At 39.9% G+C, this 15,322-nt stretch overlaps 1 protein-coding gene across 1 annotated transcript; it reads right to left on the bottom strand.

Moving 5' to 3' along the window:
- Positions 1–537: 537 nt before the first annotated feature.
- On the bottom strand, positions 538–14,037 carry tspan7 (tetraspanin 7). Its single transcript, XM_028023315.1, has 8 exons — positions 13,737–14,037; positions 5,751–5,939; positions 5,422–5,496; positions 5,242–5,337; positions 3,136–3,291; positions 2,863–2,946; positions 2,678–2,763; positions 538–2,581 (listed from the first exon to the last, which is right to left on the bottom strand). The coding sequence occupies exons 1-7, from the start codon at positions 13,800–13,802 to the stop codon at positions 2,695–2,697; spliced, it is 735 nt and encodes a 244-aa protein (XP_027879116.1). The 5' UTR covers positions 13,803–14,037; the 3' UTR covers positions 538–2,581; positions 2,678–2,694.
- Positions 14,038–15,322: the final 1,285 nt, after the last annotated feature.

The raw sequence follows: 15,322 nt of genomic DNA, 5'->3' as shown, positions 1-15,322 counted from the left end.
CAGTTAAGGGAAAACATGAAAACCTACCTACACATGACTATCCTAAAAAACCTGCAGGCTGAGGCAAGGTCAGCTAATGAAATGCCGAGAGGTTCTTGAGGAGAAACTTTGTTGCAAAATCATCCTAACCTGTAAATATCTTAGCTTTAAAAAAAACCATCAACTTTAAATCCAAATTTAGTAAAAACATTCACACGTCCTTCCTCAAGCTTGTCTAAATAGTTTGCTGGAGTTTTGGTTCATTTCTTCCACAGACGTTATGGACGTCTCATGACGTCTGCAGCAAAACACCTTTGCAACCTGATGCTGCCACCCCCGTACATCCCAAATGATATTTTAAGTAAGGAACAAAAAGTAAAGATGTCCCCCTCCCCCCAAAAAATCACAGGAATAAATTGTTAATGTGACAAATTAATTCACTTGTGTTGCAGTGGCAGGTTTTCTATATGCAAAGTGATTTGAATGGACAATAAATGATTGTGTCGCAATGCAAAAGCTATCTATACAAAGCAGAAATTAATTTACACCAAGCAAAACTGTTATTCTGTATATTTATTGATAATAAGACCACTGATGGTGACTTAGTCAGTAGTAGACAGCATGGTGCGGTTCTTCTTGGGCCTCTAGTGACCCCTAGTGTAAGATGGATGGTATTACAGTTTAGTATTTACAGAACAAAAGTTTGGAGAAGAGAGCGCAGGAAAACATACATCCACAAATCAAATTTACAGATTTTTATAAGGAAACGCCACAATTAAATACTGACCAAAATAGCAAAATAAACTAAAAATAAAAATCACAGCTGGAGCCACAACATCTACTAAATGCTCGCACACACACTTACACACCCACACGCCCACACACAGACATAAAAAGAGAGATCGAAAACATCTGGACAAAGCTGTAAACTAAATACCAACAAACTATAATAAGTTTAGAGCTAAAGTGTGCATTATTTCTCAACTAAACATCAGCCACAATTATTTTTTTTATTTATTTTTTTTTATCTCAGTGCAAGTTTCTTACAAACTATCAAACAAATACCGACTCCGAGAGCTCGGCGTGGATTGAAAAACCATGACACGACAGTTATACCGATTAGCATATTAGATTGTGAAACAACACGTCATATAAATTACATTTCCCATACATATCTACAGATGAGGATGATGATGGCAGCAGCAGGTCGATGAGTTACACAGAACAACCGTAAGTCGTCGATGTTCGCCGAGTGATTCCCACTGATCTCTCTGCTCGCAGGCAGACAGACTGCTGAATATTTCACCAGAAGAAAATGACTTAACATCCCGATCGCTTGAAGAGGAAAATTGTCAACAACGGCTAAAATGTAAACACTACAAAAGCTTAGCAAAACTTCACTAAAAATGCAAAACTACTCTTGGATCGACAAGCAGCATCCTGCGATCTAAATCTCTTCCCACGTCCTACCAACCACACGACAGAGTCCTAACATGAACTACGCATGTTCAGATCCAAACCAGTGATTCTCAGATGTTGTTCTTTTTATCTGACAGTATCCTACGCACTGTAGGTGCCTGTGCAAGGCGACAATGGTAACGAAAACAAAAATATGGCTAAGTCACAAAATTCATTCAGAGTCTGAAGAGACCTGGTCACAACTTTATCCAAAACTGCAAGAGTTTAGCAGGCCAGATTTTAATGCCAGGTGTAAGTTGTCATGTTTAACTAGGTCAGTTTGGATCAAGCCAGGAAGGACGACAAAAAATAACCAGAAATGAGTTTTTCTCTTCTGTTTCTTTAAGTCATACGAACAGCGGGACATGTTTTAATATTGTAACTTTCATGATACCACTAAATAAAGATTCCCTAGGTTATGTCTAGTGTCGACATTAGGTTTGATGGGCTCTTCAAACTCTGATTAATTCATTTTTACATGTAGAACTGATTAAATAGCTTAAATATTAGTTCCTTTTTACCCATCTTATGCCTAAGAATGCATTTTCTTGTTTCACAGTGAGAATTAAAACGCAAGAAATCAAATTTGTCAACTTATTTGGCTTTCTAAATTTCATATACTATGGGCAAAAAAATATTTTTCATTACTGTGGTTAAAAATACTCTGCAGCAGTTTCCCCTTTCGCCTCCTTTAGCAACATAACCTCTCCTCCTTAGTGCACATAATCAAGTAACAAAAGACTACAACCCCTACGGGAATACACAGTGATGAGCAACGACAAATGGAAAACTAAACCTACCAATGGAAGGGTTACTTTCAGGTTTTTAAGTAATGCCCTTCTGAGGCTGTCCTCTCTGCTCCCCACTGCCCTCTCAGGGCCGCACCGATCAGAGAACAAAAAAACCCCACCAATGAGCAACTTTTACATCAAGCGTTGATGTGGTGCGAGGTACAGAAAGCTTTGATGCATCTGCAGCAAGTCAAGAAATGGTGCTTTACAATAAGTTACATAAAGATATTACACTGAGATCACAGGCAGAGAGACGAACGGAGGCAGCTTCCGATGCAGGTGTGTGATGGGAGTTTTGGGAATTCATTTCAGTCCTGCGACAAGAGACTTTGTCTCTTCTTCTCTCCATCTCCCTGATAAGATAAAGAACATTTTAGTCTTGGAGTAGTTTGTTTTTTATTTTTATGTTTTTTTGGAGATGTGCTTCAATATTAATAACTGCGTCTCACCTGCCACGTCACATCAGCTAGACCATCTCATATTGATTGGCTATGATGATCCTGGACAGACAGCAGGCCAGCAACATGCCAATCAGCTGAAAACAGAAAAACACACGCAAAGTGAGCTTCAATGAACCATTGCAAATCATAATGAACCTTTTTTTTTTTTTTTTGGAACATTTTTCTTCCTTCACCTGCGAGAAGGCGATCCCAAACGTCACGCCAGCAATGATGGCCATGTTGGTTTCCATGAATGAAGTGACCAACTCAAAGCAGCCCTGAAACAAAGGGGGCATGTTAGTCTGCACAGGAAACAGGGACACGTTATATGCGCAAAGTAAAGGCAAGATGGGTGTATGGGAGAGTATCAGAGGCAGCTGTTAGTGTATGGAGAAGCCGGGAGGTTTTGAAGAGATTCATTTATCTTTGGAAAAGCACAAAGAAAATGGTGAACAATCAGAACCTACCTGGTGGTAGACCTTGCTTGGCGCTACAGTTGCATTGCGGAGATCATCTGGGTTACAATCAGAGGAGTTAAAGCAGCAGCTGGCAGGGATACCATTGGAGGGGTAAAACACGCTGCCAAACCAGTTGGTGTAGTTATAAACTCCACAGCAACGCAGCTACAAACCCAAAAACAAACAAAAAAAGCACTTATTCCTCAGAATTATACAGGAAAATATTCTACAATAAAAACAACACTACTACTGACAACTTTTAGGAGTTTTCTGGGACTATGGTGCTATTGTTTATTGAAATGCACCTTCCTCCAATCTTCCTCTATCATACATTTGATTTTACAACAAACACAAACAGGTTGTTGTTAACCTTTAATAAGTCTCTGGCTAATTAATAAAACACACCCTTTAACAGAACAATATATACGTCTCTGCCAGAACTGCAATCTGCTTGCTACATGGTAGCATTAACTAAATAATTAACTACTACTTTAACTTGAACATGCCGTCAAACAATACAGAGAGGCATACATACTGTGTGCACCATTACCATGACAACCAGAATAATTTGTACACATTATGGTGACTCAGAGAGGACCAAATTAATCATTTAGTCAAATAATCTTAGCTCACTGGCGTGTTTTCACCCAATTGCACAGGATAAACGTGGTATAGAAAACTCAAGTGCCTGAGCTTGGTGTTAAAACAAAAGTCTTTAGATCACCAGTCTAAAGCAAATTTGAAGTCTTTGCTTGTGCAGCATAGACATGAGTCCAAGTTGAGACTCAAGTCATTAGAGCACAAGTATAATTCAAGTTTGAAGTTTTTGTGGAACTTAAAGGCAAGTTGAGACTAAGACTGACAATGGAGTGCCAGACATTGACTCTAGGTCAGTGACGTGCGGTCAGGGGAGGCAGGTGAGGCAGAGCCTCACCTGTCATCGCGGAAGAATAATGTAATGATCAAATATCTTATATTGCTATTTTCACACTGTGGTTTCTACTATGAAGTATTTATTTTCCATTTAGCTTAACCAATTTTGATTATTTTTTTCTTCAAAATCGCTGAATTTTCGCATTTTCCCATTTAAATGCTCAGAAGCGAAGACGGTGAGGCAGCAGCGAGCTGAGCCTCACTTGGGATTGATCAACCTCTCGCTAACTACGCTGGCTGCCATTCTATGAGAGCATGTTCCTCCTGTCTGTACGTCGCCAATAAAATGGTTTAAAAAGGTTTAATATATGAACAGATTTTCCATAATTTAGCTTATCTATATAATGTACAGTGCTTTTTGTCACAAACTGTGTGTGTGTAAGGTGATTCGTGGGCTGAGGAGCGATCATAAGGCAGGGAACAGACTCAAAGTGAGGCAGGCAGTTCTCTTGCTTCATGGCAGGGGGCGCTCATGATCCCAAACATTGTGACTCCACAACTGCAGAGTAAGAGACAGCGAGCTAGCGATACAGTAAGTAAGTGAAGCTACACGCAAGGAGTCTATGTGTAGCGTGGCCGATACAGAGAGCGAGAAAAAGGTGGTTTTGAGTTGTACTTCAATGTTTCCCTTTGCTGTGCAGCATAGCACTAAATTAATCATATCTATTTTTCCAAGTTTCATTGAGTAAACGGAATTATTCTACCTTGGCAGCATATGTGAAAGTATAGTCTTTTTGCCCTTCAATGTTGTCCGTATGCGCGAAATTTCCATATGCAAGCAATAACATGCAGGGGGTCTTATGATTTTTGATTAAGTCAGTGCCTCACCAGCCATGAACCTCACTGCATGTCGATGCTCTAGGTGGAGAATCTTCTGAGGGTAAGTCTAAGTCAAGTCTAACATTTGATTCGTGTGGCGGAAGCAATTCCACGTCATGTCTGAAATGTTTGATTTTTCACCTTAAGCACAACTTGACTCAAAATTGCAAAGTCTCCATTTCAGCTCCTTTATTAAGATTTTGTAAACGTTTTTGAGTGTACTGCAGGCTAGTCTACTATATCTCATATACCTGTGTGACTAAGAAGCAGGCCGTAAAGCACTTAATCAAAGGTAACCAACCTTCTAAAGTGTGGACAGTATCATTTTCCGAGTCTGTGACTCGGCTTTATGTTATCACTCACACTGTTCTGCAAGTAGTCAACAGCACGGCTCGCCTCATCCTTAGCATTGTAGTTCAGGACTGCGTCGGTGTAAGTCCTGCGAAAGTTTCCCTTTATCTGCAAAAACACGGACACACACTTAAGTCCAATATGTCGACACAGACTTGCACAACTGCAAAGCTGCAGTGAAGTGCCTCTGACCTCATGACGAAACACAAATCCAGAGATCCCAGCCACAAGCTCCGCAAGGAAGACCAGTGAGAGAAACATGGCGTACTACACAAAGAGGAATGAAAGCGGGAGATTTGCATTGATAACATGAAACCGTTGAGGTGAATATCATTTGCCTTTCGATGCTTACTCTCACATAACCATGATTAAGCGAACAAGGTACCAAGAAGGACCTACTAAATAACTCATATCTTCACTCAGGATAAAGGTAAGGCATTGTTTCCTCAAGTCATGTGACCTGCGGTTAATTCATCAGTACTTCTCACTCTTACTGCAGAACAACACCTACAGGTTCTTACCAGCTTCAGCATCCATGGGCTTCCTCTGCAGGTGGCAAAGCATCCAAACAGGCCGAAAACGATGATGACAGTCCCGGTGCCAATGAGGACGTACGGGGCGTTGGTCGAGTTGTCGGCGATGAGGGAGATGTACGGGCCCAGCATCAGCTTCCCCCAGACTCCCACTGCCAGCAGGATGGCTCCCGTTATCTAAAAGGATGAAAGAGATACGGCACAAGGAGCTGAATGAGAGCAGGGAAGGAGAGGCCTTATTCTCGACACTTATTTCAACAGTTGTGTTTCTGCGGCACGCAAAGGGGAGAGACGAAGAAATGGGGATCAAGGTGGAACAAAAAGGAGAGCAATTATAGTAGGAGGAGGAGCCGGAAGATAGCAGACAAAAAAAAAAAAGAAGAAAATCATCAGGAGCATGAGGTGCCAATCACCTGCTCTGTGAATATGCCTACATTCACGCACGAGAACATCAAATCAAAGGAGCTCTTTGATCCGAGGCGAGACGCTTCCTCCTGTTGCGCCTCTTTTAGCATTTCAAATGAATGCGGCGGATAAAAGAGCGCGTTGTTCGAGGCAGATGAAGCAGCGTGTGTCTCAGCTGGGTTTGTCTCGCTGGCGCTGGAAACAGAGCAGGGCGGTGAACGGCTGCGGATGATCCGACTCCGGCGAGGGATGCCTCATCCTGCTAACCATTGTCTGCTAGAGACGAGGCTGCTCAACATCCAGCTGCCAGACCTTCTGATTACAAAGGGAACGCTCGGCGCTAATATTCTCTGCTCCTTTAAAACTGATGTGAGCACAACACTCGCCTCCCTACTTTTAACAGCCCCTTCCTCTAAACTGTGCTGTCCAGAGACAAAAAGGAACAGAATTATTTTTATTTAACGCACCAGAGCTCCTCGCATTTACTTTTGTCTGTAGCTTCGGCGGGCTTTCTTCAAAATTAGCTATTTTAGATTTTATTGGGAAGAGTAAATATGGAAGAGGCTACTTTCTTCCAAGATTTCGTCAGACGAGACAAAATCTTTCTGGTTTGCTTTCAAAACCGCTAATAAAAAAACATAAATAAATACACCTTATGTTTCTTTTTGGTTTACATGCAATTAAAATAAATTCAGGAGGGAGACACGTTGGAGGTTGCAAAGCACTCCTGGCATTTGATTTAAAGCATATGTATGTATTTGAATGGCCTACTCAAAGTTCAGGCCTAAATCCAACTGAGAATCTGCAGCTGGATCTGCAAGCATATGTCAACAACATGTGTCAAGCACTTATTGACACATTGCAAAAGAGGCTAACAACTATCCCTACAGCCTGCACCTTTACGAAAGGGCCTTACTAATGTGTTGCGATACAATGTGGGCACTCATATAAATTTGCATGAATTTCCAGAACAGGTATAGAAGAAATAGTCATAATTATGTCTGGAAATTATTAGTCTGAGTGATGATTAACCCAATGCTGCTTTGGTATTTTAAAAAGCCTTACATTACATGATCAGCTTTACTTGTTTTCAGTTCAAAAGCCTGAAGATATTTAGTCATTTTTTTAGTATTGCTATACCACTATCAGTTGTTTTAACCTTTCAGCCTTAACACTGTGTGTGTGTTGATATTATTCACGTAAAGGAATATTCTTTTGAAGTAAGCAATACTGGTGAAAATGAGCGTTATTGACAACTTGTGGGCAGTTAGATGCAGAGGTGAGGACGCCCACACAGGATGTCGTCACACACAGTCGAGGTTTTTATTTCTGTTCACAAACCGAAGGTTGGATCTTCATCAGATTTCCAGGGTAGGATGATACTACTGCGACAAAAATAAATGTATTCTCATCTGTACATGTGTTATGAATAATTTTGGCGAGAGAGAGAGCGCCTGTATATTTACATCTTTGTTGTTTCTTATATTTTGGTGCATAAACTAGGACAAAAAAACCCCCATCAACTAGCAAATGAGAGGATGGAAGAATGTGTTGACAGGACAACTATTAGTGATGAAGTCCCGCTCAAAGTTTGTCAGTAACCATGTGGGCCCTGTTTGCTACCCTAGATGTAGAGGGACATACCAAACCTACCCAGTTTGAACCTTTTTGCCTATATTCCAAACATTTAAATGTACACACCAATGCAGCACTTTCCCCTCTAGGAAATGTGGTGGATGACTTTCTTCAGCTGGGAAAGGGAAACTGGTCAAAGTTGATGGAAAGATGGGCAGAGCAATCCAGAGAATAAGACTGGAGACTGGAGTGAAGGTTCACCTTCCATCAGTTCAACGACCTCAAAATATACAACCAGAGTTACAACGAAACGGTTTATTAAAGAGTAATTGATTATAAAGTTGTGCTAATGGAAGGCCTGCTTTAAAAGGTTAGTTCAATTTTTTTTCAAATGAGGTTCTTAGAAGTTGTGGGTAACATGTTGTATCAGTGTGAGTTTACAAAAAAACTTAAATAAATCCTCTGATTGGTGGATTCCTAACAGCCTGTTAGACATTTTACTTTAGTAATTTAAGACACCTCAAAACAAAAACAGTTTCCATGTGTTAGCTTCCACCACCCGTAAGAATGTACCTCCTCCGTCAACCAGCTCATGTCGCTATGGCAACTTTCTACAAAGGATGACAAAACCTCATTTCAACATAATCGAAAACAGCCAATCAAATCCAATTTTTGCATTAAAATTGCAAAAAAACAACAACAAAAAAAAAATATAAGTTTGAACCCAACAAGAATAAAATAATTTAAGTGCCACATTTTCACGGCGAAGGCATCTTCATGCAAAGTGCGTCTTACAACATTCCCACTATTAAATAGTTTTTCTGCTTCTGATCTTAAAAAAATAGTTGATAAAATTCCAGGTTTCAAACCAGCTCAGTCTTTGTAGTTTTGTTTACATTAATATTAACGGGTGAAGAGGATTGAAAGTGACTCATCCACATGATAGGAAAATCAACAAGCTGTAAAGTCTACAGTTGTAGACTTTACCACCGTAAAAAGAGCAGTGGGTGGGTGGGTGGATGGATGGATGGATGGATGGATGGATGGATTTATTGTCATTGAACAGGATTCAACGAAATTTCTATTGCAACTCCCGTAGAAAGTTTTTTTTTCTTTAGTTTATTTAGTTTTTAATTGCATGCTTTCATGTTATATATTTTTTGCCAATAAATGTAAACATTTTTATTCCAATCCAACAATTAAAAGACAGGAGCTTATTATTATGGTCTGAAGTCAAATAACATCTAATAGAAGACAAACAAAACATCTAAAGCACTTTTAAGTAAAGCCTTCCACTCCATTTAGTCGACGCCCTGATAAACTGAAGGGCTTAAGGCTGATGATTTAATTTGTCAGTAATATTATTAGTATTTCTATTAACAGTGATTGAGCCGGTCAGCACAGAAAGTTATGTCAGTGAGTATTGCCTTTGATTATCATAATCTCTCTAATCATGTTGTACACGATCCTGTCCTCCAAACAGCTGCTGCTTCGCACAAACAAACAATTTGGTGTCGTTGCTGGAGAGCAGCTCTCCATGCCGCTGAGGGGCTGAAGTCTGGGGAGGATTATTGAAGCTGCACGCCTGAGGCTGAATTCCACACACCCTGAGACGCTCTTTCTTCCTCCCTTTTCTGAGCCCCACAACCCCTCGTCGCCTCTCGGCCCCCTCTCGCATGTTTTGTTTGAAATTCAACGCCGACCACCGTGGTTACAGCGCTGGGTTTAAAACAGGTCACCCTCCCCTCTCCTCCTACCCTCCCTCGCCTCCCTTCGCTTCTCTTTCAATTCGCCTCCCACTCGGCCTGATAAAGAAACAGAAGGTGCGATCACAAAATATGCTCACGAAGGACGAGGAGCCGACTGCAACACCTGCTCCGCGTTTTTTGCGTCTCCTGTCCCCTGGCGTGTATTTAAAGAATGGTGCCACTTCTTCACAAGCTCACGACAAAGCTTTGAGACAGTGAAGCCTACAAGCCCAGGACTTGGACACCTCTCCTATTTCGAACCAGCTTTTCACCCCTCAGAGGAGTGGAGGGGTGGGTGGGAATTGTGCCAAGCTTGAGATTCTCCTCCACTCTGGCTGCCTGAAACCCGACGCTCTAGATGGTGGAGTGCGCCCGTGGACCACCGACTAAATATAAAAAGTTCACGCCTGTGACTGTGGCTCTGCTCAGCTCCGTCTCTCAGCTCTGCAGGACTTAAACCTGACGGCTGAAATCAGCTTTCCTATAACATTTAGCTTTAATGAGATCCAGGAAAAGGTATTCAATCATTTTTAGTCGGGGTTTACAGAGAGCGTGGGAAGCATAATAATGAGTTCTTAAAACAATTATTGATGGGTAAATCAGTTCCAGATTAATTAAATGACCTTATTCCTGAAAATGAGTCAGAGGAACCTGTCAGAAGAATTGTACCAAAACCAATGAAATTTTGCGATTACCCCGATGACTCATCTTGTTTACCTTGCAGTTGCATGGTCGCAATTCAATTCAAATTCAAATATACTTTATTGTTCCCAAAGGAAAGTTAAATAAATAGATTAAAAGAAGATTATACTATTTTAATTTTATATTCAAATCCTATATTAGACTTATGTTTATAAACCACTCAGTGTCATAACAAATCAATCTGAAGAATAAATTCTTGGCATTTCCAATGAAACTTATACACCATTTAAGGAGGTTTATCCATATTTCCCAGGAGTCGAATTTATTCAGAATGAACACTTCAATTGTTTTGCAAGAAATGTAACTTCAGTGATTCTTGACTCTAGTTATAATCAATACAACATTGTCAACTACAGACTGCAGTGGCAGGCAAGTTCTCTCTTTTCACTTGGCTCAGACACAGAAGAAAGAAAATCAGCTAAAGTCATAATAAACTGAAATTCACTGACTGAAAGTGATTTTCAAACTTCTATGGCGGCTTTGTATTAACAGAGGACGGATATAAAGTAAAAGCGGTGAGCACTAATGTAATAAATGGCATGCTCATCAACAGCCACTGCAGTCACCTCAGTGGTCTGGCTGTTTACTTCCTGCTGCAAGGGTCAATACAACCGTGTCGATTATAAGACTGCAATACAGTAAGCGTGTTTTTTATTGACTGTCACAATTGTATGGGGGGACACAGCGGCATGGTTGGTAACACTGAGATAACTTCTCTAAACCCAAGAGATTCTTGTCTTCTTGAGATTCTTTTTATTTTCTTTTAAACTAAATATGTTACATTTAGTTGTTTTTTTATTAAAAAGAAACTAAATATATTACATATGACTTGTCTTGAGTGATGAATGCAGTTTTGCATAATAACAAAACCCTATTAATGATTTGTAGTATCAAACCTTTATAAAAATGCTCCAGATGTACTGACTCAATATGCTGGAAAAATAAAAGACGTCCCATAGTGCTGTACTGGTTTGCATTACACTGCAGGGTGTGTCTTATGTTTTGCTTCCTCTGCTGTAGAACAGCAAGATAGCCAGACAGTGCAGATAAATCTTTGGTACACACTCTAAAGGAAGCCCACTTTCCTCTCTTTTATCTCAGACTTGTCACCATGCTACTTATATAGCCTTACCAATGCTAATGTAAATTTTTGTTTTGTTTGGTCTTGGTTTCATTAATTTTTTTGGTAAATTCTCTGGGTTTTATTTTTAAGCTGATGTAAACTGGACGAGTTTGATGCATAAACCATGCAGCCTAACTCAATCTGCCAATCATTTGTGTAATTACGGAAAGATTTTGACATGGTGAGTTTGTTAAAGAGGTGCGGCTGATATGTTAGACAAAATAATGATGGAATGCGACACAGCCACCGAGCGTCAAGAACAGATTCAAGCAATGGTAAAGTAAAAGAAATACCAAGAGTTTAACCTCTAGATGTTCATTTTTGCAAAATAAAAATAAAAATAAACTGTCTGTGCCTTATGTACAGTTATAGCCCATCGCTATAGTTTGATAACGCATCATCATCCTTATATGGTACCCACTTCCTGTTTTAAAGAGGTGCAAATTATTCAGATTTCGATGGCTCTAATATGACATTTGTCCTGTGAACCACCTAAAGGAGGCTCTACAGCACTGAAATACATATTATATTTTTGCATAAGCTGAAGGATATATTGTCTTGAGTTTTCCCCAAGGTTTCCTTCCAGTGGGACAAAACCTCAAAAGACAGCAGCCATCCTGATCAGACACCAAAACAACAGCTGACTCCTTTTGATGTGACGGAGCAGCAACTCTAATTTAAGCTCCACCAGATGACAGATTTGTCGTAGACTGGAGACAAATGATCAGATTTGTTTTTGTCCATTGTTACCCATAATTCCCAGCTGGGAAAATACACAATCAGTCTGCAGTAGATGGACACAGTTGGGAGGGAGAGAGTCGACCTAAACAGCAAGATACTGTATGTTGCCAACAGGGAATAAACAATAGAGGATGGGACACAACATCAGCTGCAGGTGGTTTTGTTAGGTTTGATTTTCAAGCCTTTTCTTTTTTTTTTCTACTTTATTTGTAACTATACGACCATAAACTCAAAACTACCACACAAACTACAACCCAACTTTTTAAATTACTGTATCAAACTTAGCAAAATGCTTAGAGATCAAAGAGATAAGCAACAAACAAAACACACACACAGCAGAGAGAATTATGTCTAAAATAAATAATGAGATGCATTTTTCTAATTATAAAGAGAAAACTCAGCATGCTCTTAAATTAAGACGGTTCAGCAAATTCTAAAGTAAAACAGGTTATTTCACCAGTGATTTAGTTAGGATTTAGTCGTCAAAGAATCAACATCTTCTTGTAAGCGGAAACTCAACACAGTCAACTGGTATGTTAAATTAGACCTTTGCTTTAGTTGGTTTGATAAACCCTGAAGTCTGGGATCCAGTTAAGTGTCTGATTCTCCTTATATCAGTTGTAAAACAAGACAAAAAAAAAGGCAAAAACCTGTTTGTTAGTTCAAACTCCAAGTGTCTGCAAAATCTGTGAAGACTGGGAAAGTCGTGTACCCAGATTGAGTTTCTGTTTTTGTGGGCTGGTCTCTTTCTCGTTCACACACTGACACTGGGGTGAAGCTGGGATTTTAACAGCACAATATTCATGCAGGTTTCACTTTTAATTCCACCTCATCTGTAACTTATTTGTCCACAAAGGACTATAGACAATACCATTGTTGATTTCATCTAACAATAGCATACTAATGTTTATTAGGATGCTGTATATAAACCTCAACCTATTTTTGTTAAAGCAACCCAATTATTAAAATGTATCTGAGCTATACGCAGCGTCATATTTTGGTAGAGGCTAGGAGAAAATAGTAGCTTTTAGCTATACAATCAATATATATTCAATGATGGTAGTGTAAGCAGAGATTTCCTGTGGGAATAATCCCACTCAAAGTGAAAGTGGGCTTTATTAACGGTGTTACATTCCAGCACTGAGGCTGGGTAAATAAAGGGGCCCTTTAAGAATGTATAGGAGACACAATAAACTGCACAGTATCCTGCAAAAAAACAGGCCAGTCTCCCATGCAGCGCCTTCAAAGCTGCTCTTTAATTTTTTTTTCCTCCCTCCACCTCGCTCACATCGACCATGATGCTACAGTGAGATAAAAACGCGCTGACGCCCAGCAGCCAATAAATGAGCAACCTTAGACCCCGGTTACATAAGGAGTTACTGCGGGCGATTCCAAACGCTAAAAACAGAGTCGCGGCGTTAATAGTCTCAGTCCGTGATTTATTTTTTTTTTTACAAATTTCTTTTTTTGCAGGGGGGCTTAGTCAACAGCACGGATCCATCGCTGATGCTGGCACCGAGCGGCCTTTCATCACGCACAACAAAAACACGCACAGCGGCGGAGGCGGAGCGGCAAGATTTGTTCTCGGTTAGGAAAGGTGAAGGAGTAAAAAAAAAAAAATATATATATATATATATATATATATACAGAGAGAGAGAGAGAGAGAGAGAGGCTACATACCCAAAAGACGAAGGAGTAGACTATAAGGAGCGTTTTAAGGCAGGTGATGACCGGTTTGGTCTCCATTGTGGTGCTGTGTCGGATCGAGCCGCTGTGGCGATAATAACAGGAGCGGAAAAAAACAGAAACGTCTCCGCGGCTGGTCGCGCTGCGCTGCGCTGCGTCCTTCGCGGATGCGGCCGCACGGCGTCACTGTCCGCCCGCAGGTTGCGCCGTTAGTTTCTATGCTGCATCAAACAGCTCTTCCCCTCCTCCCTCCTCCGACACTGTGGAGACAAATATGGTCCCTATCGTGGAAGCATGGGGTTTGTTGAGCGGCGGAGGAACATATAGACCCCTCTACTTCATCGAAAACACCCCTACATGCGCACTAGAGGGTTTTGTGGCTTACATAAAAACAAAACCAACGCGACCAGAACAGTGAAATATATTCAAAATGAGCTTTTTTTTTTTATTTCGTTTCGTCACATTTTCCATAAAAACAATAATCATATTCAAACCAATCTGTTTACACTCTGTCACTTAAATCTCTGTGTTTAACCTGACACAGTAAAAAAAAAAAAAAAAAGGTGAAGTCATCGTGCAATTAGCGAGGTATGGGTAGCAGTCATGAAGACAATAATTTATTACATGTAAATACGCATTATCCTTTTGAATAACGAACGTATTTTGTCAAATTAATGTTAATTTCAAATAATTTTATTTGCCTTTAAACTAGAAGACATGAAAAAGCCAAATCGAGCGTCCACCACCCTCGGACTTTTGCATATTTTGTCCCATTACAATAACAAAATCCCATCTATTTATTGGTATTTTAAGTTACCAACAAAGTAGTGCATTTCTATGAACCTAAGTGGAGAGAAATTGATGCATACTTTGATCCATGTTTTTATGAAGGAAAATAGAAAATATGTGCTGTACATTAGTGTTCAGTCCTCTTCGTACTAATACCTAAAATAACATTCAGTAAAAAAAATATATACATATCTCTTTAGAAGTGATCTAAGTAGTAATTAGAGTCCAAACTGTGTGTGATGTTATCCCAGTTTAAATATTGCTGTTCTATAAAAGCTTCTTTGGTTCTTTGCCATGAACACACCATGTGCTTTGTGATTTATGGTAGCGATGGCATCATGCTGTGGGGATGTTCTTCTTCAGCAGAGACAGGGAAGCTGTCAGAGTTAATACGAAGATGGTGCATATGTTTTTATACTGAATGACTGAATATAGAAAAGCAGGCATGAACAAAGAGAACGATATATGAAAGACAACATAAAAGCAGAATATTTGCCATCGTAGAGCGCAGCAATAAAAATACCCAAACTTCAGGAGAGCAGCTGAAGGAAAAGTGCAGCTAAAACATGTTGAATAATCAGATTTCAGAAAAAAAAAATAGAGTTCAAGGAAAGGCGTAGCATGAATGCATAATTGGTACAATCAACGTTTGCATTAATGTTGAACTTAATAAGTTCTTCATTTCACATATGTTGCCATTCCAGTGCAACACAGACAAACATTAAAACAAAATGTACCAGACTTCTATATCTGCCTCTGCTCTGTGTAAACAGAGGGGAAGAGGTTAAATA

The sequence above is a fragment of the Xiphophorus couchianus genome, chromosome 7, assembly GCF_001444195.1.
Source record: "Xiphophorus couchianus chromosome 7, X_couchianus-1.0, whole genome shotgun sequence".
Classification (NCBI taxonomy): domain Eukaryota; kingdom Metazoa; phylum Chordata; class Actinopteri; order Cyprinodontiformes; family Poeciliidae; genus Xiphophorus; species Xiphophorus couchianus.
Note: the sequence above shows the minus strand (reverse complement) of the source record. Positions and strands in the feature narration are given on the sequence as shown.